Below are 26,504 nucleotides of genomic sequence, written 5' to 3'. Positions count from 1 at the left end.
ACTCACTCGTGAAAATACGTGGACGGCAGGAAAGTGTCATGCTTCCATCTGCTTCAGGTTCTGCCGTGTTCTGCAGGGCAATTATCTGTATAAAATACTTTTTTTTCTTTTAAGTAGAATCCTATTGCTAATGAAACCATATTTTGAACATGAAATTGTTACAAAGGAGGGGGAAAAGTCATTATCCAGAAAAGCAGCAATAGCTCACGCATTTGACGGTCTAAATAGAATATTCCTCTTTTAGGGGAGATGAAAGCAGTCCCCTCGTATCAGCCTATGAAATTATTTTAGAATGGAGTTTTAATCCCCGGACCGAGGAAGGGAGACGAAGCCTCACACACAGGTCCCAGGCGTGCGAAGTCAGACCCAAAATTCAGAGGCAGGCTGCGTAGGAGATCACGCCTGGTCAGCAACCCAAACGAAATATGAAAGAAGGGTGTTTGAATGTTGGAAAAAGGCAGCTTGAAAGGTAAGGCTTCCTTCCTGCCGCTTCCCCTGGTGCCCTTTTCCCCGGATCACATTTGCTCGATGTCCATTTCTGTAAGTTTTCCCTCTAGAACAAACCTATCATTTTTCACCACAGGATATTTACAGCTTCAATCAGTGCCAAATTCAATTGGCTTCTGATCTCATCGCTGGAAGTTATAGATGCAGATATTATTTGCACTGCGGTTAATTATGGGGCAATCAAACTTTGGCTTTTCTACTGTAATTTCCTCTGCCAGCTAATTTAATTAATCACCCCCAGCTCAGCTCTTCCAGCTGCGACCAGCAGGGTCATTAATTAGGCATGTGGCGGCCCCGAGACCAGGTCCTGCTTCCAGCCTGCTGCCCGTTTGATCTCGGGGAGGGAGGGAGGAGGCCTTCACCCCAGCACCCAGGCCAGAGCAGAGGTGGGGGGAGCAGTTCCAGCCCCTCCAGACCGAAGATGGCCCCCCAAGCCCTCTCTGGGAAATAGCTCACCTGTGCGGGGTGCGGACGGGTTTCTGAAATTCTCCATTCAAAGAGGATGCCTCACCGCCCACGCAGCCTGGCTCTGAATTTACTGGGGGTCCCAAAAATGCAGGCACAGCTGTGAAGACCAAGTGGGCTCTGGGACAGCGCCCCCTCCCTCCCGGCGCATTACGTCCAGGGAAGGTGGCCGGAGGCTTTTCTGTGAGGGAAGCGGTAAAGGGTGGCTCTGGCTGTGCCACGGGAAATGGCTTGTTTGGTCTGCGCCCGTCCGCATGTCGTCCGAAGGCTCCCGTGGCGAGCGCTGCTTTGCTCTTAGGGGCCCCCTTTCAGGCAGCTGCCCGCTCACCTTCGCTGCAGAGAAAAGACTGTGCTAAGAAATCTCACTGAAATTCTGTACCACGGCGCGCGGGTCCGTGCACACGGCGCGCGTGCCTAGAGAAATAGCCACCCAAATGTGGGAGGCTTTCTTATGGATTCTTCTTAGAGTTTCTTCTTTCTCTTATAATTGTATGGGTTTTTTAAGCTTAATATATTACATAGGGTGTTTTTCGTTAATCTTTAAAGAAACGGTATTCAGTCGGATTTTTTTTTTTTTTTTTTTACTAAAAGGATAAATCGATGAACAGGTGTTTTCAAGAGCCGTAGTAAATCCCCTTAAAACAAGGGGCGCATCGCCGGGGGTCCCAGCCCGTGCCCTGCCTTCCGCCGAGTGAATCGGAGAAACAGATGTGAACGAGCACACACTCGCGCTCACGCACACTGGCACGCACAGCTGTGCTCGTTGGGGGAAGCAGGCCACTCAGGTCAGATGTTTCAGGGGTAATAAGGACACACTGTGCGCCCGTGGAAGGAACCAAGCGGCAGGACACGCCAAGTCTCGCGCGAGGCTTGTCTGTGCCGGGCGGACGCACCCCCACGGTGAACCCCCAGGGCCTGTGAACCCCATTTCCCTCCCTCCACGGCAGCCGTGCCTCCCTGGACAGGTGAGGGGGGGTGGTCTGCGAGGCCGCCTTCACCTTAAGCAAGTGTATTCAGCCCCCAGGGTCAGCCCCAGGACCGCAGGCACGATAAAACTGAAATGCGCGGAACATTCGCGCATTTCATGCTGTAAGGATGGTTCTGGAATGAACTGTATGTGGAGGGAGGTTTTTCCCTTGCATTCCTACTCAGCTGTTGGGAATGTGAGAGGTTCTTGAGAACGGTAAACCAACCGATGCAGATGGCTTACAGATTCCTGTTCTCAAAGAAAGAATGTAGCAAGTAAAAAAAAAAAAAAAAAAAAAAAATCATTTTTCAGCTATTTTCTCCAGAGAAAGCCCTTTTTAGGTTTCAATAATCAAGAACTCTGAACCAAATCTGTCCTGCTATTCCTAACGCTAATGGCGATTATGAGGCTTTCTGTTTACCCGGTTCCGAAACAGGCCCCCTCAGGAGTCCCCGCAACCCAACCGAAGTGCCCATCAGGAAGTTCTCTTACTCCTGCGGCCCTCCCCCGCCTGTGGGGGTGGCGCCGTTGGGCAGGGGAGCGCGCTGGCAGGCGGGTTTTGTTCTGCTGCCCCATCTCTGATAGTCAGCTCAGTCCCCCCACGCAGGGCACCAGCACCCAGCCCCAGAGCTGGAACCAGCTCCAGTCTGTCCCAGAGGCCCGGCGCCTGCCGCGGGCCCTGCGCGCTGGCACCTGACCGCTGCCTTCGCTCTTCCTTTCTCTCCGCCTCCTTTCCTGACGGCCTTCACAGCACCCCCGCCCCGCAACAAAAAAGAATACAGCCCTAAAGAGAGCTGGGGGCAGGGAGAGGCAGGCCTAGGGCTCGAGCAGTGGCTGCTGAGGGTGTCCCATGGGCCTCCAGGCTTGGGGAGCCACCCTGCTCGTGGGCCGGTGTCCTTTGTGCGAGCCAGCCGGCCCTTGGAAGGGGCTCCTGCTGGGGACAATGGCTGTCCGTCAGGGATAACAAACCTGGCGTCCAGGCCTTGGGGCATCAGGCCTGCTGGGGAGGGGTGACTGCAGAAACGGGAGGGCAGTTTTCACTTCTCCCCAGAGCGGGGCCCTCCCCTCCCCTCCCCTCCCTTCCCCTCCCCTCCCCTCCCCACACCGTGAAAACCTGCCGGTCTCCCGTCCATCTTCCTCCCGCGGAGAAGCCGGCTCTGACGGTCCGAACGCCAGGAATAATTGGATTCTAAATTCCAATTCATCTGGAAAGTGTTCGGTGATTAAATTAGCCTAATAGATATTATTTCTCACGTGGCTGCATAATTTTACCCAGATCGCATCTGGGAGACTCTCCCATGCCCCCCAATTTACTGTTGACTGAAACCCTCAGAAGGCGGGACGTTGGCGTCTGCCTCCCCGGGTCCGTTTTCCCAGGTTGAAAGTTAAACTGATGGGCGCTCAGAGGGCTGGCCTCCCTGCCCAGGTGCCGCCGCGCCGTGGATGTCACTCTTTAAGGACAGCAGCGGGAGGAAGGCATTACATTGTGTGACTCCAAGTCCCCTTTCCTGTTCGGAACCCGAGACACACTGGCCCGGCGCTCAGGGCAACACTTTCTGGGGGCCGCGCGGGCTTCCACGGAGCCCGGGATTTTGTCACAGTAAAACCTCGTCCCTCCTGACGGAGACCTCGTGTGTGTCAGTGCCGTCGACAGCTTTTCCGCTGGGCACCTTGTCCCGCGCTTCACAGAGCTGGTTAAATTCTTGGTGGGGGACTGGGAGTGGGGGAAGGCGTGGCCCAGAGTGACGATCAGAGGCTTCCCCCACCACCCGTGTTCTTCGGCCGCATTTCATAGCATGAATTTAATTTTGTCAAGCATGTGCTCCTTCCCCTCCCCCACCCCTGCCCAGCCTCTCTGCAAAAACCTGCAAATAAAACCCAGGGCCCCCTCCCCAGTTCAGGAGCTGGAAACAGCTGGCGGGTTTTGTGTGGCGACTGAGCCGCGGGGGGGAAGAGTTTGGGCAAACACTGGTGGGGGCCGGACGGAGGAGGTAGGTAAACTCAGGAAACTGTTTTCATGAGTAAATGAAGGAAACAAAGGCCACTCAGCAGGGGCAGAAGGGACGCGCGCTCCCTCTGAATAGCTCCCTAAAAACCGCCGCTGAAAAGGAAGAAGGCCCATTTGCTTCTGGGAATCCAATAAATTGTTTCAGGAAGTGAAAGTCTGTCCAGGCTAATGGAGCCCTGATTGACAGCGCTTCTCATTACAGAGCCCATCAGGGGACAGGGCGGTCAGAGCTGTTTAGGGGGTGAGGTGGGAGTGAGGGAGCCCGAGCCCAAGGCGGGCATTCTGCTCACTGAAAGAGCCTTGCGCCCCCGTAGCCCCCCTCTGAGAAAGGCGAGGAAGGAGACGGCACCCTCCAGGAGCACTCACCTTTTCCGTGGCGACTTGCCCCCCTGCTTTGCTACAAACCTGCTGAGCGCCACCTCCTCCTGGGAGAGCCAGCCCCGCCCCAGGGCTCCGCCGAGGCCACTTCCTGCCTTGAGCCCCCCCCACCCCAGAGACCACTCTGATTTCAGGACAGGGAGCTCCCTTTAGCTGGACAACACAATCGCCAATCACCGGCGTTTTTTAAAGCTGTCTTCCACGTGCACGCAATGCCGTGGGTGGTCGCTGAGGCCAGTTACGGGGACATTCCCTGTCCAGAGACAACCAAAAGGCGGCCGGTTTCTCTGTCTGTGAAGGAAGACATCGGGGCCTTGGCCCCAGTTATCCGGGGTCGATGAACCGCTCTCCAAGACCCTGGAACGGGCCTGCCCGCCGCCTCTGCAGGGGAGGGGCACTAAGACTGCCTCTCTGACACACCCCACCGCCAGCTCAAAGGTGTGGCGAGGCCTTCAGGGCTGGTCAGCCTTCGCAGAAGGGAAGTGACTGGGTGCGGCAAGTCCCTTTAAACATCAGCACCGAGCTCAGGCCGGGGCCAGGAAGGCGCATAAGACACACTCGGCGTCCCCTGGCCCGAAGGGCAGGGCACAGGGCCTGGCTGGCCAGATGCGCTGATCCAACAAGACCCACCTCACCCTGGATGAGAGAGACCCTCAGTCCCCAGGATGGTCACCCAAGACCTCCAGCAACGGGTCCTCCCCCGGTTCCCAGCTGTGCGTGCCACAGAGAGCTCCTGGCACTATGCGGCGGGGCAAGACGGGGGTGTTTCCCTACCCACCTGGGCCCAGCAGCTGGGCCTGCGAGTCAGACTGACAGGCAGGTCAGCTGGAGACGAGGTGCACACTCACCGACTCTTCATTTATGTGTGGGGGCATTGGAGAAAGAAGGGACCACCCAAAGGCCAGGAGGGTTTGAGAGCTCACACTCCAGTCTCGCCGGGGAGGGCAGGGAGGAGGGCCGTCACGGCAGAGCAGCCGGTTTCTTGGAAAGGGGACAGACATCGACGTGAGAGAGAGACATTGACTAGTTGCCTGCTGTACACGCCCCGATGGGGATCGAACCCTCAGCCTACGTGTGCGCCCTGACCAGGGATCCAAACCACAGCCTGGTGGTGTGTGGGTCGATGCTCCAACCAATGGAGCTGCCCGGCCAGGGCTCTACACTGCTTTTTTCTTTTTTTTTTTCCATCTTCACCCAAGGACATTTTCATTTGCTTTTTCAGAGAGAGGAAGGGAGACAGAGAAACGTCAGTACGAGAGAAGCATCAATTGGTTGTCTTTGTGGGCACGCAGACCCAGGGGCATCCACGCCCGGAGTGGGGATGAACCCACGACCCTTTGGTTACGGGACTGCGCTCCCACCCCTGAGCCACACCAACCGGGGCCGGGGTCCTATACTTCTTGACTTCAAGTAACTTCAGCCCAAAATGGCCCTTACGCCTGAGTGGCATGTTTTGACGGTCTACCCAGTGAAGGAGGTGACTGTCCTTGGACAACGGTGTCTTTTATTCACCTTGCTTAGAGAGCCCACTGGTATTTTCACTTTGAAGTTGGCAAAAGGCGCGCCCCGCTGCAGAGCTGGGAGGGAGCTGCAGTCCATCGGAGGAGAGGCTGGTGGGCCCGGCTGTGCTTTCAGGAGACAGAGGTGCCCGCCGAGCAGCCGGCAGGTGCGCAGCTTGGGCCCGCTGCTGCCACGCCCCGACCCCCGTCTGGAACCTGCAGGCACTCCTGGTGCCAGGGCAGTGGGAGGCATTCCAAAAGGGCTCTCCTTCCCGGTGAGCCAGGGTGCGGGGAGGGGGCACGGCAGGCGGCGCCCCTGGGGCCAGGGCTCTCGGGTGAGGGCGCCAGCGTTCACGGGCGCACGCCGTGTCCTCAGGCTGCAGGAATGGGTGTTCACCATTCCTTGGGATTTAGCTGCGCTGTAAATTTGGTAAACTAAACCCAGGGCTCTCTACGTAGTGCGAACCACGAGCCCATGAGTTCTCTGTCTCGCTCGGTTTGTTCCTGAGGCTGACAGCAGTTTAGGTCACAAATGTGCTCCTTTCCCCGTCGAGGGGTGTTTTTCCTTCCATCTGCCTCCGATCACCTGAAGGCCCGACCTAACACAGTGTGGGGCCTCACTCCCAGTGAGCGCTCAATTGGTATTTCCTGAGAGAATGAATGCTTAATAGGGCATTCGATGACGGCGGTAATCGAAGCAAATTCGAAGAACTCACTTCAACTAAGAGGGGAAAATGTTATGTTTCAAAAGACAGAAAGGAAAGGGACGTTGACACCTGTCATTTGGAGGAGTGGGAAGACGGGGGGCGGGGGAGCCGTCTTCGGGGTGCCAGGGAAACCGGGAAATGCCCAGGAGAAAAGGGTGCAAGCCAGACCGCTCCCGGGGCGGGGACGTCCAGGTCCACTTCGTGCATTCCTACACGGTTGACTTTGTCTCAAAGACCGTGCACTTCTTCTGTAATTCCCCGCCCCTCGCAAAGGAAACATACAAAATTAAAGTCCGTTCAGTCATTGCTTTCACGCGGAGCTTCTTGGGCCGCGCTGCCTGCTCCCTCCTCGTTCCCTAAAAGGGCAGACTTGGCCTCGGTGCCTGTCACTCTCCCAGGGACAGGACGCTGGCATCCAAGCACAGACCCCGGTGAGCACCTGCGAGGCCTCAGGTGTTCGCAGAGGAGCCCGTGGCGCCTGGCTGAGCACAGGGACCGCCAGGACCCGCAGGTTTCCCGGTGGCCTTTGTCCAGACAGGAAACCCGAAGTCCGAAGCGAATCTGGCCCCTTCCGGATTCCACGCTCATCTCAAGTTTTTGTTTACCACTGGAGAACAAAGAGGAGCCTGCACAGAAGAGAGGGAGGCCATGCAGCCGGAAAGGCCCTCTGAGGATTGCCGATTCCTGTGCAGTCAGCATTCCGTGCTGCTGCTCCGCCGCGCGAGCGGGGGCTGGGCTGCAGGCTGTCGGCAATCAAGGGCGCGTTGGCGGACGCGCGCCGGACCGGCCCCCCTGCCTTGGGAATGGCTGACGAGGTCTAATTGGCATATAACGCCCTATAAATTTGTTAGCAGGCCTCGTCTCTCATTGGTGGACCATCTACTGTTAACCACCAGGAAATTACCAATTTTCGAGAGTTAGTCACTCAAGTCGCACTGTAACTAGGTAAAAAAAAAAAAAAAATCCACGTTGTTCACGTTATAAATCAGGCTAGCGCCCGAACAGCAGCTCTCTGGCTGCAAATGAGCCACTTGGTAGGGAAGAAGAGCCCGGGCGGACCAGGAAGCCCACCGCTGCTCCTCGCCCCTGCTCCCCAGTGCCCTCGCGCTCCTCGACGGACGCTGTCCCCCGGGCTGCCAGCCACGGGGCTCCAGCTGCTCGGCCACCTCGGGCCGGGAGAAATTGCAGCTTTGAGGCCCTTCTGTGCGGGGCTTTGAAGTGCTGCATCCAAGCCTCGGGCATGTCACGCAAAGAGGACACCTCCACCCTCTGATTTCAAGAGCATAATAGAAATATTCAGGAGCGGACATAATTATTTCAATTACTTCTCTCTGGTGTTTGAGACACACTCAAGAGTCACAAATTAGAAAATAATATTCACATGTTTCTTCTAATTGGTAACAGATTAGAGGCATTTTATCTTTTTAAATAATTTCCAAATGTGCCCCTGAGAGGCTGGGGAGGCGCGGGCGGCCCCGAGGCTTCGCCAGCCAGCAGCGGCCCCGTCTGGCCCGGACTGGGCGGCGATGTGTGGGGGCCCTTCGCCTGCAACGTGTTTTCAATTGTTCGCAGGCCTGGTCCTTTCATCACTTTCTCTCTGTTGAAAGCCAGCAGCTTTCTTGCCAACTTGTAAGCTTAAGCCTCACTTATAAATATATTGATGAACACATTTTTTGATCCCTGTACACGGCTCCTTCAGCCGCGTGTTTTCTGTGCACACGCACATACATTTGCGTATCTGTCCGTTTTTACGTCCCCCTCCACGTGCAGAAACAAATCGGGAATCCCCTGTGTCTCCATCTGGGAGGAACCGAGGCGGCAGGCACTCCCGGTCCCGCCACATCTGCCCCACACCATCCTGGGGAGGGGGGTCACGTTCCTCTAAACCAGCAGCTCCCAACTTTTGGGCCCCAAGGACCGGTTTTGCCACGGACAGGACAGGGTGCGGTGTGGCAGGGACAGAGACCCGGGCGGAGCTCAGGCGAGCTTCTCTCCAGGCCCGGCTCCTGACCGGCCACGGGCAGGTGCCAGTCCGCAACCTGGTGTTGGGGGACCCCACCCTCAGCGATGAAGGCCCTGGTCACAATTCCACTTTGATGATGGGGTATGGTTTTACCAAATTTTGTCTTAAAAATTGGTTGCTTCCGTCTGCTAAGCAGTTTGGCCGTTTCTGATAAAACGACACATTGCCCCTCCCAGACGCCCTGGCAGCTGCTCTCTTGGGCGTTAATCCCAGAGAAAGAAAAACTGAAGTTCACACAAAACCGTGTGCGCACGGTTCAGAGCCGCTTTGCTTATAGCAGCCCCGAAGGCAGCGGCCTGGGAGTCCGGCGGGGGCACCCATTCCCCAGGCTGGGGCACATCCGTGCTGCGGAACATGACCAGCCGTGAAAAGGGACGGACCGTCGGCACGCACAGCGGCCTGGGTGACTCCCCAGAGCACTGGGCTGAGTGAGAAAAGCCAGTCCCCAAAGATTACATGCTGTCTAATCCTGTTACAGAGCAGTCTTGGAACAGCAAACTCGGGGAGAGAGCAGATAAGCAGCCGCCGGGAGCTGGGAGCGGGGTGGGGGTGTGGTTGCGCCGCGGAGCCGGGAGCCCCTGTAATGGAAGCAGCGCGCGCGTGGCTGGTGATGGCTAAGGGGGCCTCCTGTCCTAAGGCTGCCTCACACTCAGCGCCTACACCCAGGGCAGATGCACACAAGGGAAACTGGGGACCTCAGACAACAGCAGGGTGTCCTAATTGTCCCCCTGTACTGTAGTGTGTCAGGGCGTCCCCCTGGGGAAACTAGGTGAAGGGGTACATGGGGGCCTCTGTATGGGGTCCTTAAACTTTATGTGAATCTACAGTTACTTCAAAATTCAAGTTAAAAAAGAGAAAGCCAAGTAAGTGGCAGCTTTAAAGCAAGAAGCAGGGCTCCGTCGCGGGGTGGCTCGCTCCAGGTCTGACACCGTGCAGGGCGGGCCTGGAGCGCGGAACAGCCGGGGACCGAGGGTGGCACGTCGGACAGAGCAGAGGGCAGGCGGCGCTCGGGGTCCCCGCTGGCCAGACTGGGACGGCGTGAGCGTCGAAATGAACGATGTCGCTAACGGATTATACGACACGTTTAATTTTTCTTAAAGATGGCGGGTCTACAGAGACACTCCAAGAACAAGGTTTGCGCGGGAGGCTCTTTGCAGAACGTGCCAACTCATAAACAGAGAAGGAACGAGGCGATGGGAAGCATGGGTCCGAGAGTGAACGGGACCCTCAGCCCAGCCACCACGGAGTCGGGGTGCAGGGGGCTCTTCAAGCAACAGGAGAGCCAGCGTCTCACAGTATCAGCCCCGATCCCTTGTTGGTTAGAAAGGGGGGAGGTTCTGGGTGGGGCCCAGGGCTGGGGCCAGTGCCTTCGCCGCTGCTCGGACTCGGAGGTGGGACCCCCTGCAGGCTGTCCCTCCCGACGTGATGTGCGGAGCACACGCGCGCTCCTCACCGAACGTCCGTGGCCCGAATGGGATCAGACCAAGTGCAGCTGGGGGCCCTTCTGCGGTGGGAACAGCTTCGCCTCCTCAAAATAGCGATGGAAGACGAAAGAGGGGAGGCCCTGGGGGGCTGTCAGGTTCAAGGAGAGGAAAGAGGGCGGCCGCAAGCCACGCATCCTCGCCGAGCACCTCCGGGGCTGGGAGGAAAGTCCAGCTTTAGCTTTGGGGGAAGCTAAAGACGGACCACATACTGTCAGTAGCCCTGTGTTACTTTTAAGTCCCTTGGGCACGGCAGCTGGGCCCAGGGGTGCGGGCGCACGACTCCGGAGCATCGCCCAGTCCTGTCGGTGTGAGGGAGCAGAGACCGCGCAGGTCCGGGTCCCTCTAACTGTGGCGGGATAGACAAGACAAAAAATGTGCCGCTTCAGTCAGCTCTCCGTGCGCAGCGAGCGGCAGCGAGCACGCCCGCATCGCGGGGCCGTGCCCCCCACCCCGGACCTTCCGCCTCCCCAGACTGAGGCGCTGTCCCCGTGAGGCGGCCGCCGCCCTTCCGCTTCCTGCCCTCGAGGGCCTGGCGCCAGCGGGAGCTCGCGCTGTGTGTCCTTCCGCGGCGGGCTCGTCTCGGCGCCACTTCCCCCGGGCGCCTGCGCGCTGTAGCGGGGGCAGCGTGCTCTTCGAGGCTGAGCGTCACCACGTTGCGTCGACGGGCCGCGTTGCGTCTCCCCTCGCACCTGCAGCGGACACGTGCGCCGCAGTGCGGGGGCTGCTGGGAAGGCTGCTCCGGGGCGCCAGCCGGGTCTTCCGCATGCGGCTCCCGCGTCTCATGGCTGAGCGCCCGAGTGGGCTTGCGGGGTCCTGTGGGAATCCGCTAATTTTTTCGAAGAAACTCCATACTTTTCCCCCCAGATTTTGGATTTTTAGCACATTTAAGTAGTGAGTGTTGGCTGTCTTGATGGAACCCTTTCTCGAAAAGCCCCTTTTAAAACCCTCAAACACCCTAACACGTGAGGGTGGAAAGGAAAGAACCTGGACTGGAAGCAAAGCCCCGCCCTGGTCTCCCCTTCGGGGAGCGGCGGGGGGCGGGGGGCGTCCCAGTTAAGTCTGAGTTTACCATGTATTTGGGGGATAGAAGGTGGCTGGTTCTTACCTCTGTTAAAGGACGTGTAATTAATCAGTCACTATCGCCACCATTTTGTAGAAGGACAGGTTAGCATCCAGGAGACAGGCAGGACATGACGGGAAAACGAACCCTCCCCCCGCCCCCGCCCCCCGCGAGCTCGTGCGTGTCGGCTCGCGGAAGCCCGCTGCCCAGGGCGCGCTTGGCCGTCCGCCCGCGGGCTCGCCGTCGCCTCGCCACCGGACGGTGTCTGGAAGCGGCTGGACCGTCCAGGGCCAGCGAGAGGGTCCGCTCTTCGTACTCTGGAGGACGCGCGCGCTCGCGGAGAGTCGCTCTCCGATGAGCTCCGCCCCTGCGGGGTCAAACGGAGGAAGAGCCCCTGGTGCGCGCAGAGACCCCGGAGTGACGCGTCACGTTCGCGATTAGCTGGGACGGCAGGCCTAGCTGTCGGCCGCCTGCTGGGTGTTGCCTGCGAGCGGCGTCCGGCCTGGAACGGACTGCCCGCCGTCCGCGCCCCGGTGCTGCGGGGTCCGCCTCGCCGTCCGGTGCTACGGGCGGCGCGCCCCGCCCCGCGGAACCGGGGCCCGTGGAGCCGCTCCTGTTGGTGCCTGTCAGGGCGCTTATGTTTACATATCTTGAGAAAGCTAACATGCAAATTCACTTAAAAGCGCCTTTACCCTTTGCGCGCCCTCTGGAATGCTTTTCCTATTTTAAACACTGTTTCATTATGGTTATTATCGTTCTGTTTGGCCCGTGAGGAACCGTGTGACTAGACTATTTCAGTCTCCTCTGCCCTTCCAACACTAAACCACTTTAGAAAGACTCTTAATTGTTCCAAATCCATAACCTCATGTCTGTTTAAAAAATAACATGACCGCGGGCTGTGGTTCTCGAAGCCACTTGGCAGCGTTTACGAGAAGCCCGCGCGGAGCTCCCCTCCCCTCCACCCGGCACCCGCAGCCTCCCGTCTCCCGCGTGGGGCAGCCACCTGGCCAGCGGGAGGCCGGCCGGCCGGCCCTGTGCAGCGCCCCGCCCCGCCCCGCGACTTCCGCTTGAAGCAGGGCGCTCCCTGGCGTTCGCAGGGCGCCGGTGCACCGACAGCGGGGGCTCGTCTCCGTTTTACAGTTTCCGAGCGGAGGGAAAGGGCCATTTCTCCTCCCTCATCTGTTCATGGTGCGATATGTTCCAGAGCCGGTCCCATCAGCCACTGTTACGGTGTCGCAGTGAGGGGTCCCCGCTCCCGGGGAGCTCCCCGTTTCGCGCCACATTACGCGAGTCGAGGGCCGCCGCTCCCGACGGGCCGGCCCCCGCTCGCTGGGCGCGGCGGCGTCCGCAAGGGCGCCTCGCACCAGTTGCTCGCGTCTTTTCCTGGCGCTGAAATGCGGAACCGCCCAGCATGTGCCTGGCCGCGGTAGCTCGGCTGTGGTTACCATGGAAAACATACACCCGATTTGCAAATCAGTTCACAAACTTGACTTGTCAGACCAGCTTTGTGCAGAATAATAAAGGTGTCCGTGCTAAAGTCCCAACGAGATAAAACAGTCCGTGCACGAAAAGCGCCGAGGCGGGTCAGAAAGTGTGCGTGCTGAGGTGCTGGGGCGGGATTTTTTCCTTTAACGTCCCCTGTTTCATTGTGTTGTTTCACAATAGATTAGAAAATGGGGGGAAATGTTGAAAATAAAGGATGCCGGCTGCTTCTGGAACAATCTGGATGTTTTGCGGTTTTCTAACAGGATAACATGCTTTCAGAAACGACTTTCCAACGCGCTAGACTTTCTCTGAATTGCTCTCTGCCTCCTCCCCCACCTCCCCACCGCCGCACCTGGCCTCCGGGCCCCTCCCCCAAAGCGCCCGCAGCTCTGCCGAGCCCTGGACAGAGCCGCGGGCCTTGCCCGCCCACCCATGCCCACCCTTTCGAAGCGTGAGGCCTGAGCCGGAGGCAGCCGGGCTGCGCTGTGTTTGCGGGGACCTGAGAATAAGCAGCCGCAGACTCTTTAATTCTGGTATTAATTTCCGTGAGCAGCACCTGAGAAAGCAGAGGGGGCCACACGCAGCAGGTCGGTGGGTGAGGCTCTCGGGGGCCGCGGCCTGGGCTGTGGTCCACCCTCGTCTGTCACCACGCAGCAGGTGGCAGCGGGATGGCATCTCTGGGCCACGCAGGAGGAGGCTGGGCGTGGGGAGATGTGTCGAGCTCTGGTTGGAAAACGCGGGCCGGGGAAGCCCCAGCCACCTCCTTGCCACGTCTGTGTACAGCAGCAAGAGCGGGCTGGGTTCCCACCCGGTGGGCCAAAACTGCCCGTGGGCGGCCGCCCTGGGCCACGCGGCGGCTTTACAGGGAAAGCCCAGCGGAGGCGTCGCTTTGGGCGTCTGGCCCAGCCGCGCGGGGCTCCCCAGTCCCCGTCTTCGTGACTGCGTCCCAGACCCGTGGCTGCTGTGCCAATCCCTGGTCTCTCCAGCGGGGGCACCGGGCCCCGAGAGGGCGGTGCTAGGCCCGGGGCCCAGGGCTCGGCACCAGCTGCGGCCCTGCGGCGGGGGCTGGGTCCATCCGTCCCTGTGAGCGCTGGGCACGTCATGGACCCCTGCCAGGGCGTGGGCTGTGAGCAGGTCCTGACCATCCACTGGCCTCACCCCTAGGCCAGGGCGAGCTGGGGACGGGCCTGGCGGTCCCCCATGCCTGCCTCAAGGTCTGGAAGCCAGGTCCCCCCGGCTGCCTCAGAACTGGGGCGACGTTGCACATGCATTGTGGCCTGTGTCCGGGAATGTCTTTTCACTCAGCCTGGCCACGATCCGCACAGGCAGGCGTCAGGAGGTATCCAGGGCTGGTGACACGAAGCCACCAAGCCCCAGCTCTCAACCTGAACCGCAGACTGAGGTGCGGGGGCGGTGGGGGGCCCGGGAGACCCTGCTCTGTGCACCGGGACTTCACCACCGCCTACTGCGACCATGCAAAGCCCCAGGGCCTGCACCTGAGCACGCTCGGTCCCCCTCCTGGCCGCCTGGGTGGCACCTGCATGGACCTGCCCCCTCCCACCCAGCACCTGAGGCCCGGCCCAGGTAAGCGTGCTTCGCAGAAGTAATAAGCCTCATACGGTTGACTTTATTTAATTAATAATGATCCTGTTCTGTTCCTCTGCGCTCATAAAACACCCTGCAGGTTGGCAAAAACACTCATAATATTGATCAGAAGTCAGGCGGGATATTTATTTCACCTCTGCCCCATGAGCATAAATCCCTGTCCTTCGCCTCCTGCCCCCTGCGTGCGGGATTTACAGTGGCCAGCTTCTTAAAAGCTTTCGGTAATTAAAAAATAAATATCCATCGGGCTTTGTTGGCCACCCTCCCTCCGTCCACGGCCTGTCCCCGAGGCCTGCCCCCTTGGCAACGCGGCCGGGGGAGAAGGCATGCGTGCCGGGGGCAGCCGACTGCTCAGCGCTGGCTCCCGGCCGGGCGTCCCCTGCGGAGAGGAAGCCCCGTGTTTTCCCAACACATTGTTCCAGCCCCCTCTTCCACGCCTCCCCTCCCAGTTCCTGTTCTGCTGGAGGCAGGAGGACCCTCTGGAAATTCCTTGCTGCTAGCTAGCCCTTTCTTTCCCTTCCTCTCTGCTCGTCACCTCACCGTCACCGGGTCACGAGGCGCGGGGCTCCTCCCCTTTGTTTCTCCTCCTTGCCCCCAGGGACCGCCCTCACTCCCGGGCACTTTGCTGCAGCCTGTCCTTTAAAGTCGGTGTTAACAAATCCTCCCCGACCCTGCGGCAGGAGGAGGGGGCAGGGAGGGTGTTTGGAAAAAGGTACAGTGTGGCAGGTGACAGGCACCAAAAAAGTTATTGGCCTTTTAACATTTGGGGGCCGGGATGCCCACAGAAATGAACACATCACCCTTGGCGTGGTGGGGGCGGGGGGGACGCCGTTGCTGCCCAGAGTTTTACAGACCCGTCCCCAGAAAGCCTGGTCAGAGGCCGGTCCTCATGCCTCCCAAGCGTGCTCGCTCCCGCGCTGACGATGGCCCCCGCCAGGACCGGTGTCCCCTGTGCCGATGAGCCCCAGAGCCCCACGGAACGGGGTGGCAAGCCATCTGAAGCTTGGTGGTGGTCTGTCAGAAACTTTCTTTTCTGGGAATCCAAGCCATTAACCTCGCTGGCCCTTGGCAGCGTCCAGGGCCTTCCCCGCCGGACCCAGAGGCGCTGATGGCAGTTCGGTGGGACAGCGGTTCCGTGGGACAGCGCCCTGGCAGCCGGAAGCGCACAGGGAACGCGCAGCGCCGCGGCAAGACGCCGCTCTCCTGAGGACGCGCCCCGGGCTTCCCGAAGGGCGGCCGTGCAGGGCGCTCCGCGTGGGCCGCCCCACCGGGTGCCCTCAAAGTTAAACCAGTGCCTGTGCGGAAGGCTCTCCTGCCCAGTGCTGGTGCTGCGCAAGGACGGAAGCACTTGTTCTGACCCTGGGCAGGGTGTCCTGGTCTGTAACTGTCCCACCATGGCCACGGCGACTCTACTTGAATAGAAACTCAGGTCTGTGAGCTGCGCTCCAAATCCCCCCCCTCAGGCCCACACAGAATTGTAAATAAAGGCAGAGAGGCGGTGAGAGGTGTGCGGCCTGCTGCGAAACCCAAGCCTTGTCAAGGGCCGTGTCCTGGTCAGGTCACGTGCGGACGGCCCGGGCCGCACCGTTGACACCCACAGAGCGGAGAAGGGGCCCGTTCTCACTCTGGACAGTGGGACGTGCTGGGGGCGCCGATCCTCCCCACGATGCCCCTTCGTCACCATGTGGCATTCTTGCCACGCGCCCCAGTGGCATTCTTGGCTTCTGGATGCCTCTGTCCCAGACCTCTCGTGGCTCCTCGGGGATGCTCATGTGCCTCCTGGAGCCGAGCACTGCGGCGGCCTGCCGGGCACAGCGACCCTCCCCTGGGACTGCGCCCCACGACCAAAGGCAGAGCCCAGAGCAGCCCGCACCGCTCCCGGGCCATCCCCGGGTCCTGCCAGAGCCACAGCGGCAGAGCCTGCTTCCCACAGCCCTGCCCTGGACACCTTTGGCAAACATGACTGCTCATGTCTGTCCCTGGTCCCGCCACCTCCCCGGTCTTTTCCGCTCTAACTGTGCCCTTCCTCCGCTGAGTCAGCCTCCTTACCGCCTGTGCATCCCCAGGTTGGTATTTGTAGTCCCAGGGTGGGAGGGCAGGCAGAGGTAGGGGCAGGGGGCGCTCTGAGTCCCCTCTCCAGAGAGGAGAGCTGCAGCCCAGCCAAGCGCCAGCCACAGCGAGTCCCCGAGCCCCGTCCTGTGTGGAGGGCGCAGCTCCCCTGGCCCCCAGCCCAGCCCAGCCCCCAGCGGCCACCAAGTACTCTGTCCTTTCCCCTCTCCTGAAACTTGGAATAAAACTGATTCATCTCTTTTTTTCCCCCCTAAGCCTTTCTTTTTTTTCTCACGATTCCTCAGCAGGCGCTCGGGGTTTGATGTGCGCCACGCCCCAGGGTCCCTTTCAGAGCCCCGCGCTGTCAGGGACTCGTAGTAAAGCTGTCCCTGCCATCACGGTGAATGCCAGGCCTCATCGGCCGGCCCACGCGCTGTTTCCTGGTGCCAGCAGGTGACTCCTTTTGCAGGCACAAAATCTGCAGGCTGGAGGTGGGACGTGTCCCAGGGATCACCTTGGGGGGACGCATGGAGCCCTGACCCTGTCATCACCGCCCCCCCAAGGTCAAGCGTGGCCAAGCCTCGTCTGTCGGGCTGCAGGCAGAGCGCCATCTGTCCCAGCAGAGCCCCGTGTGCCTCAGTAGATGCACAGCGCCCACGGCCTGATCCCTAAGTCCTGCGCTGGCCACTGGCTCGCACGCCAGGCGGTTTCCTGGATGGGGCCCGGGGGAGACAGGTCCCCTCCAAAAGCTCCATTGTTGGCAGCAGGGAAGAAAACGTTTACTGCGGTGCCTTTGACTGTGTCTTTATTTGGGGGGACCGGGTCAGCGCCTGTCTTCTGATGGGTTGCCCGCGCTCTCGTTTTCTCGCGCTCCCGAGCGGCTGATTTATATAAAGGTGTGTCAGCAAGGGGCGCAAACGGGGGCGGCCGCCTCCTCCTGCTGACGGCGGCCACGCCAATAATTCATTTCTTAGCTCATTAGCTAACAGGGGCTGTGAGCAGCGGGCCCCGGGGGAGGGGGGCAGGGGAGGTGATGGACTGCCGGCTCCTCTGCTCTTGAACTGGCCTTCTGGGGTGGGGGGGGAGCACAGCCAAGGCAGGCGGCCCCAGAGGGGGCCTGGGACTGCAGGGCGCCCATCGGGCTGCCTGCGCCTGGCGGCAGGGCACTCAGGGCTCAGGGCTTTAGACAGAATACCTGGTTTTTGGCAGAGAAGGCCTCATCGTCAGAGTGCCCGCCTTTCACGCGCTAGCTGTTGGCACAGAAACCAGATGAGGATGACGGAGAGCCGGGGGCTCCAGTGACAGACAGGGACCTTCCCACAGCTGTGGGGGCCGGACGCCGAAGGTCAGGGGGTCGGCAGGGTTGGTTCCTGGTGAGGCTTCTTCCTGGCTTGCAGATGGCGACTCCACGCCGTATCCTCATGTGGTCTCTTCTCTGTTTGGCGGGGGGGGGGGGGGGGGTGTCTCGGGTATCTCCTGTGACACACCCGTCCCATGGGATTGGGCCCCGCCCTGTGACTGCTTTTAACCTTCATTGCCTCCGACACACTCTGCCTCCAAATAAATTACAGCTGGGGGTTGGGAGTCAACCCATGAATTGGGCAGGGCGGGGGGTGCGGGGCACAGCTCCATGCAACTTCCGGGAAGTCTTTAGACGTCTGACCAGACTGGGCCCCTGACAGCCACGGGGTCCTGTCCCGCTGAGCACCCCTCACGCCAGCGTCTCAGGCCCCTCTGCACCGTGGGTGGTGACCAGGGGTGGCCCACGAGACACTGATGGCTTTGTCAAGGCCCCGGCCAGGTCCCCCGCCAGCCGCCAAGTGTCGGACGTGTGAAGCTCAGTCCCACAGATGCTGGGGGCCTGGGAACCACAAGCGTCCAGCAGGCACTGTGGCGCCGCCGCCCCTGCGTCACCAGCGCAGCTCTGTACACGCCGCCCCACAGGCGCCTGGTGGCACAGGGAATCGTCACGGGCACTGTCCTGTGACCGCAGTGCCAGCAGCTGCTGTTTGCAGAGTGAGCGCTGTGGCCAGCCCACCACCGGCCACGGGACCTCACGTCCTGGAGCCCCCACGCCATCTGTCGACACCGGGGCGCCCGCTTCACAGACAAGGAAAGGCGGGCCCCAGGCGGCGCTGCGGTGGCAGAGCCTGCGCCACTGGGAGGCACAAAGCCGAACGAGAGCCGCCGCCTCTGGCGCCGATGGCGCGCCTCTCCCCCCGCTGTGGCCGCCGCAGAGTGCGCCGGAGCTCAGTTCCCCCGGCCTGCCGGGGGGTGGGGGGCGGGGGCAGCAAGCGCGGGGGAGGGGTGTGAGCAATGGTCGGTGCTCGCATCTGGGCGGGGGCCCCCAGAACGCTCACGTTCGTGTCGGAGCCTGCCGCCCCCAAGCTGGTCTCATCCTGAAGAGCAGCGCGCTGACAGGCCCGGAGTCCGGCCGCCCTGAGCTTTCTGGCCGCCCCTTGGGATCCAAAAGCCCACGGGAGTATCACAGTGCTGTGGGGCCCGGAAGCCAGGATTGAATTTTTTAAATATTTTTATTGATTTTTAGAGAGAGAGGGAGGGGGAAAGAGGAACATCAATGGGTGGCCTCCCATACATGTCCTGACAGGGGATCAAACCCCCGACCCTTTGGTGCACACCGGCCAGGGCTGAAGCATTGTTTTTAACAGCACAGGAAGTTTGGGGAGAGAACCGTGGTTCTGTGAAACAATAAAAGCCACGCCTTGAACGGGTCTGGGGGCGTCCTAGTGGAGGGCGCGGCAGCCCCCAGGAGGCCTGGAGGCTCTGCACCTGTGCCGTCCCCTCGCCGGGCCCACAGACGCACAGTGTCAGGCCCGTGGTCCGAAGCCGCCGCCAGAGGTGCTGCCGCGCTCCCCAGGCCGGGCCGCCCGGCTCCGGCGCCCGCGGGCGGCAGGCGGGTCCGCGGTGAGCTAACGCAGCCCCTTCGGCGCCCTGTCCCTGATTTCACCCACGTGGTGTTAGAGTCTTTCCTCTAAAGAAGGCGCCCCAAAGAGCAAGCATTTTCAGCCCCAGCAAACCGGGACCCGCCTTTCAATACTCACTTAAAAGCAGAGCACAGTTCAAACAGGATAATCGTTCAGATGCGGGTTGGGTCCGGTGAATTCAGGTGAGCTTGTCTGTGGGGTGACCAGATTCGAGGGCACAGGTCACCCCACGCGTCCGAGTGACAGCAGGAGAGGATTCGAAACGGAGGGCTTATCCTCCCCTTTGGGGTGTTCGTACATCACAGGGAAAATGGAATTGTGGCCATTAGGACCACCGCTCTCGCCTCCCCTGCAGGCGACTGGCAGGGAGCCTGAAAGCCGGCCAGAGCGGGACGGAAGCCCCCGATTTTAACGCCTACCCCAAAACTGGAGCTGGCGCATTGGACCCGGAAGACGGGCACGTGACCCTGTTTCTTTTCCTCGCGTTCACATCTTGCTCTTCCTTGCTGGTGATTTATGAGATGCATCAACATATGTTTACTACATGTTAAATAAGGTTCTTGAGTACCGTGAGGCCAGGGTTTGGCCAGAGTGCCTGTCTCTTGCCTCCGCTGCTGTTCCCAAGCCGTTGCCTGTGTTCCAGTTCCTGTATTTTGGCCCAAGTGGGGACACCGCGCCGGTCCCCATTGGAGCCACAAGGGCAGGTGCTGGGGTGGCTTCCAAGCTGCGGCCCAGCATTTGGCCCGGAAATCTCTACATGGCAAGGGTCAGGGGTCACTCTGGGGTCTCCCACATGTACCAGGAAGTGAAGCACAACTAATCCCCATCAGCCCCTGGAAGGTGTGTTTGCCTAAGTATTTAAGAACAGATTAGGGCCCGGCAGACGCTGGGAACAGAGTCAGCAGGGGAAAGGTGCAAACAAGGCTCCCTTCTGTACTTGGCAGGAAAAAGGCCACGGGTGACGGGCTTCCCTTCCGAGGATCGCAGGTCAGGGAGGCCCGAGCGACCCCCGGCCGTGGGTGGCTGTGGGCCTGGGCGGTCCTCCGGAGGACAGGCCGGGCTTCAGGGCGCGTTGGTGCGTCCCCGCGCCGTCTCTGTCCCTGGGGCGACGGCAGTCGCTGCCCCTCTGCGGGGCTTCCCTCTCCCATCATCACCCTCATCAAAAGTGCCCGTCCCCGCAGCGCCCCCGCCCCTGCGCTCCCTGACCCTCCCGGGTCACGCGCTGCCGGCTTCGGGTCTGCTGCTGCGTTTTCCTGCCTGGATACCCCCACCCCCAGCCCCAGCGATGCTGCACGGTCTGGAGGGTGGCGCTCTCCATGCTGTGAGCGTCCTTCTGGGGAAGCCGAAACCGAGCGCCCCAGGCAGCAGCCGCGAGCGCAGGGGTCCGCGGCCGGGCCGGGTCCTCTGGGTCCGTACAAACACCGGGCCACTGGCTCCTCTCGTCTCAGCCAGTCCCTCCTTTTCGTTTCCAGCCCTCCCTCCAGGTGTCACGTGGAGCGTCCTGTCCCCTGTGAGGCTGCGGGTGGGGGGAGGGGCGCTCTCATCCTGCCCGCCCGCCTCCTGTCACTCATCCTCAGCGCGCTCTGCCGTTGAGGGCGGGGGAGCCCGCTGCCGCTGTCACGCCCGGCCCCCTGAGGCCCCGCGCCCTCCCCGGCGCCGTCCTCTCCTCCGTACCTCTCGCCTGGCCCCGGGCTCTGGCCGCCTGCCCGGACTCCTAGGCTGGGCCCTATGCACTGTCCCTCAGAAAGCCCAGCGGTGTTTTGTCACTGAAGGAACCCACGACATTCTCCACACAAGCCAAACTGCCCCCCACCCCGGCCCCGTGTCTGGGGAGATGGCAGAGTTGCACGCGGCGATGGGGAGGGGACAGGAGAGGGGTCGGGGGGGCGGGGTAGGGGCAGGGGGCAGCTGTGTCTCTGCTCTAAGCCTCCCCGTCCAAGTCTCTGCCCTTCACGTGAAGGTCTGTAGCAACACTTCCTGCAGTGGTTAGAGCCCCTGCGGGCGAGGCGTGAAGAGCCGGTCAGCCCCCGGGAGGGGGGCGGGGGGTACTGCGCGCCCGGTCCTGCCCGAGCCCGGCCCAGCGTCTTCAGTCCGGACTCACAGCTGCCCTTCCGTGCAACGGGCCCACAGGCCTGCGGCGTCCGTCCCGCGGGGTGCCCAATGCATCCCGGGCAGGGGGCAGTTCTCCCAGGCCGCAGCCCCGCGCGGAGTGGGGAGGGACTCACGCGAGGGCCCGAGGCCGCAGGGCACCCGCAGCGCCCTAGGGTTTGTCAGAACACCCTCCGAGGCCCTGGGGGAGGGGACCCCGCTCTGTGAACCGCGGGTCAACCCCTCCCCGGGGCTTCCCCACGCTGGTGAAGACACGTGCCCCTGCGGTTTGACTTCCCTTCCACGCCTGCTGGCAGGAAGGCGCAGGCGCAGAGGGCGGCAGCCCCCGCTGTCCTGCCTGACCGTGGCCACGCCTGCTTCTTGCAGGGAAGAGAAGGAGCGGTGGATCCGGGCCAAGTACGAGCAGAAGCTGTTCCTGGCCCCGCGGCCCTGCCCCGAGCTGCCCCTGGGCCAGCACCTGCTGCGGGCCACCGCCGACGAGGACCTGCGGGCGGTCATCCTGCTCCTGGCGCACGGCTCCCGGGACGAGGTGAACGCGACCTGCGGGGAGGCGGACGGCCGCACGGCGCTGCACCTGGCCTGCCGGAAGGGGAACGTGGTCCTGGCGCAGCTCCTGGTCTGGGTAGGTGGCCCGAGCGCGGGGGGCGGGGGCGGGGGCGGGCGGTGTTGCTTCGGGTGTCCGCCGGCCTGGACGTGGGAAGCCAGGGCAACGGGGGATTTAGGACTTGGGGCGGGGGCCCCCGCCCAGAGGGCTCACCTGTGGGAGCCTCCGCCCAAAGGACCCGCGCGGACTGGGATGCGGTCAGCTGGACAGGCCGCCCCCCGTGGGGACTGCGGTCCTCTCCGTTCGGCATTTGCTGGAGTTTCTGGGGAGCTCACCCTTTTAGGGAACCCCCTTGATCCAATGTGGTGGGTGGGGTCTCTCTCATTTGTCCACAGGAAAAACGCCCGTTTGGGTCGGGGGGGTGGACAGAGAGGATAAAAACCGAATGGCTTCTATGGCTTCCCATCACCCGGCCTGGGCTTTCTCATTCAAGTGACACAAAACTGCGGCCCTCAGCGGAGCGATTTAACATGGTAGATGTGTGTCAAAGGGTTTCGCCTGGGCTGTTCTGATTAATTTTTACTGGGGAAAGTTGTTTTTTAAATTCCCATGGAAACATCAGTGGTGAACCTGGAACGGGGGCAGGGGCATAAGGGGAAGAGGGGCTCGGTGCAGGCCAGGAGACGCCCACACCCTGCACCCGTGGGGTCCTCGGGCCCCGGGGCCGCTCGGGAGGGGGCAGGGAGCTGCCTGCCCAGAGGGTGCCTGGGTGGGGAGGGGCGCTGCCCGGGGCTCTGCCATCTCTGCCCCCGGGGGGGCCACAGGTGGGTCTGTCCCAGCAGCTGAGGACAGCTCCGCCCCTGCATGTTTTCACTGGGCTTTTGTCATGGGTGTGACGGGAGGGTTAGATGCCCAGGTATCAAAACCACTAAAACGTCCAGCTTCACTCCAGCAGTTGCATGTGGGTCAGCTCGGGCTGCCCGAACAAAGCTCCACGGGCTGGGGGGCTTCCACAGCAGGAGCCCCTTTTTTTGCGGCCCTGGAAGCCAGAAGCCCAAGACCGAGGGGCGGGCCAGTGGGTTCCCGTGGCTCTGCGCTCGGCGGGCGGCCGCCGGCCTCTCCCGTGGCCGCTGTGCGCGCGCACTCGCGGGCTCTCGCCCTCACCCCCGGGCGCCAGTTGCTCTGGGCTAGGGCCCCGCCGTGGCCTCCCTTCGCCCCTCCGAAGGCCCGTCACCAGCTGCGGTCACACTCTTGGGTTTCGGACTCGGTCCACCGTGGACTTGGGGGACACAGTTCCGTAACAAATTGCTTAAGCGGGGATGTCCAACCTTCTGGCGTCTCTGGGCCACACGTGAAATACACAAACAATAACGAAAACTAGTGAGCAAAAAATAAGTTTTTAAGTACATTTACGATTTTGTGGTGGGCCGCATTCATAGCCATCCAGTGGGCTGCATGCGGTCCCCGGGCTATGGGTCGGACGCCCATGCGTAGCCTCTTTCCCCTGCGCACGGGCCTAAGTCCCTTTCATCGCCACACTCCGTGCTGACGGGAGCCTCCCAGGCCCAGTGGTGGCAGCCGAAGTCAGGCTCCCCTTCCAAGGGCAAGAACCGTCGGCGTGTGCGTTCAGGGCGAGCGAGGGTTCCCCGCTTCCTGCCGCTCTGGCAGTCAGAGAGCCTGAGAAACGTCCCATGTGAGGACGTGTACCACGGCACTGTTCACGCCAACGACACTTGTTACACGGAACGTGTGGCGCCCAGCACGGGGTCTCCAGAGTGTATTCACGGGAGGAACTCTGGGCGGCCAGGAGGTGTCATGCTTTTGCATAATTTTTAATGATGTGGGAAAATGAGCCCAGTACAGTGTTCAGTTAAAAAAAAGATAAACATTTGTGTAAGTTTTATTTCAACGATGCATTTAGACTCAAAGGAAAATATGCTGAGCTGTTAACCATGATTACCTGTGACTAGAGAGATGACAGGAGACTTTTCTTATGCTCTCGCGTGTGGCCTCCAGTGACAACTGCTTCTGAGATCAAAAACCGACCAGTTTTTCTGTTTACAGTTGGAAGGTCCAGACAGCAGTAGCCAAATGGGGGTCACCGGGGTTCATTTCTGTCAGACGGTGGGGGGCGGAGGGGCTTGTCGCTGTAAAAGCACGTCCTTGCCTTAAAGTGGACGCCTGGGGACCCTGTTGTGCCCCCAACACGGGACAGGTGGCCCGCCACCCAGACACTAACACGGCTCTGTTGCCTCCGCAGTACGGGGTGGACGTGATGGCCCGCGACGCCCACGGGAACACGGCACTGGCCTACGCCCGGCAGGCGCCCAGCCAGGAGTGCGTGGAGGTGCTGCTGCAGTACGGCTGCCCCGACGAGCGCTTCGTGCTCATGGCCACCCCCAACCTGTCCCGCAAGAGCGGCGGCCGCAGCGGCGGCAGCGGGCGGGTGCCCACCGTCATCTGAGGCGCGACCGCGCTCCCCGCCCGCTGCCCCGCCCTCCTCCCGGGGGTCGCCGGCCGCCCACCCGCCCTCCCTCACCCGCAGCGAAATCACAGAGCCCGGCCAGCCCTCGCGGGGGAAGACGGGGCCCCGAGGCTGCAGGATCGACCGTTTCCATGGACTCCCCCCGTCGGCACGCAGGAGCCACCGACGGGCTCGGTTGGTTGACGAGAGCACACGGCCCGGGACCCTCGTCCCGGCGGCCCGTAGACAGAGCATGGCACAAGGGACGGGGCGGACGCGAGGGGGCGGGCGGCGGCAGCTCGGAGAGGCGCGCTCTCCGGAGCCGGCAGTTAAGCACATCAGTACATTTCACCTCCACCACACGGAACACTTGCCTCCATCTCATCTCTTCTCCGAGGAGCTTGACGGTGTAAATCAGAAGCGAGCTGAGTTTGTCAGGTTTGAAGCCCCTATGATGGTATGTGTCAAATCAGTTGTAGCTAATCTGTCCCGGGAGGACGCTGGCTTCATTACACTCGTATAGTTGAGTTCTTGCAGCATTACCGCTGTTTAATAGAACCTGATTAGTCATCGCCGCGAAGGAAGCCTATTAGCCGGGGAGGCAGTCACGCGGCACGCTCCGGTGAGCGCCGCGATGTGATTGCAATACTCGTAGAAGCATCATATTATCCCAGACATGTTCTTCCGAGCCCTCGGAGCCCTCCTTTCTAAATTCACTGTCATAATTTAGCCTCTGTTTAATTTTTCAGTCCAAAGAGGGGGAATCGGTCGCTGAGTTGTATTTGACTGCAGTCTCCTTGGTGCAAAAACAAAATGGGAAAAATAAATAAGAGGAGCTCAGAAACTCAGAAGGAAACCACACCCGCAGCCAACGGTGACACCTCGGGCGCCGAGGAAGCTGGCTCGGTGCCCGGAAGGCGGGTGATGCCCCCGAACAGGAGAGAGGGTTTGTGTCCTTTTGCCATGGTGGACATCTTGGGTCTCAGCCACTCCCGGGCCACGTTGCCCAAGTCGCACAGGCTTCCGTACTATGTCTTCAGACGAGATGTGTGGAAATCTATTTGAATAAAAGAAGTTCATAAATATGCATTGATTTTTGTACAGACGAATGGCACCTCTGTTAATTTATAAATTGAACTGGATGTGAACTAATAATGTGCAACTAGCTGAGATAGGAGGGTCACAGATCGCTGTACATAGAGGGTGTTCGCAGCGGTAAACACTTCCATTAACGTGATCTACAGCTTGTAAAAGGGGGCACATCAGAACAGGGCGGTAGCACAATTTGCTTATTAAAATCGAGAAAGAAAAAAAAAAAAGACCCAAGCGTACGAGGAGGGGGAGGGGCGCGTGAGAGGCCTCATTATGGAGAACGGGGCTCAGGGCCGATGCCGCCTCGGCCGCCAGCCAGACAGAGGCCCGGCCAGGCGTGCGGGGCGGGGGGTGGGGTGGGGGGGGGCAGGCGCCGGGTCCCGTGCCGGGCGGTGGTTAGCTGTGGCCGCCGCCGAGGGCCCTGTGGCACCGGCTGGCCCCTGAGCATCCCTAAGACGCTCCCTCGGTAGCCAGGCCATCCATTTTCATATGGCTCCTGTTTGTCGTCATGGTTCCGGGCTGCTTCCGGCTTCAGCCGCCTCCCGCGTGGAGGCCAAACAGCGGGCCACGCCAAGGCGCCCTGGGTCAGGAAGGGGGCGCGGGCCTGGAAGGTGGTGACCCGGCACAGGAAGGCGGGCCACGTCCGCCCAGCCGCCTCGAGAATTCCCTGGCTTTCGTATACCCGTCCTTCTATTTTGTAAGAGTTTTTCCTCCTCTTCCCCTTTTTTTTAAAAAAAAAAAGTAGGTAAGAAAAAAACAAAGCTTTACATGGCGTTTCTCTGTGGGTGGGCGCTCCATGGGCATCTGCGCTCTCCGCGCGGTCCGTGGAGCGTGGCCGTTGCCAGAGGCGCCAGGCGTGGACAGGAGACCCCCCCCCCGCCCAGTTTCTACTTCCGTGTGTCCTCACTGTGCAGTTATTTCGAATGTGAATAGGAAAAAAAAAAGTCGCCTATTTTTGAAGAAGCATCACCGCCCTAACCCAGCTACACACGCCCGCCCCCACGCAGCCTTTAGCATAGGCTCGTCGTCGTGAGCACAGATAGAAAATACCTGAAATTCCTAAATTATTTCGTGGTAGTGAGCCCCGCCATAGGAATGCTTTCCACAGCGAAG

General features: G+C 60.8%; 1 protein-coding gene across 4 annotated transcripts in view; it reads left to right on the top strand.

The window, feature by feature from the left end:
• AGAP1 (ArfGAP with GTPase domain, ankyrin repeat and PH domain 1) overlaps positions 1-24,301 on the top strand; it is a 415,191-nt gene extending 390,890 nt beyond the window's left edge. For all 4 annotated transcript variants that reach the window (XM_054571257.1, XM_054571253.1, XM_054571255.1 and 1 more), the window contains 2 exons: positions 21,658-21,913; positions 24,096-24,301. In XM_054571257.1, the coding sequence (XP_054427232.1) occupies positions 21,658-21,913; positions 24,096-24,299 (460 nt within the window). In that variant the 3' untranslated portion in view covers positions 24,300-24,301. The remainder of the gene's footprint in view (positions 1-21,657; positions 21,914-24,095) is intronic.
• Positions 24,302-26,504: the final 2,203 nt, after the last annotated feature.

The sequence above is a fragment of the Pteronotus mesoamericanus genome, unplaced genomic scaffold (assembly GCF_021234165.1).
Source record: "Pteronotus mesoamericanus isolate MK-2021 breed Mesoamerican mustached bat unplaced genomic scaffold, CSHL_Meso_final contig_1018, whole genome shotgun sequence".
In the NCBI taxonomy this organism is placed as follows: domain Eukaryota; kingdom Metazoa; phylum Chordata; class Mammalia; order Chiroptera; family Mormoopidae; genus Pteronotus; species Pteronotus mesoamericanus.
The sequence above is the reverse complement of the archived record's forward strand: the minus strand, read 5'-3'. Positions and strand labels throughout refer to the sequence as shown.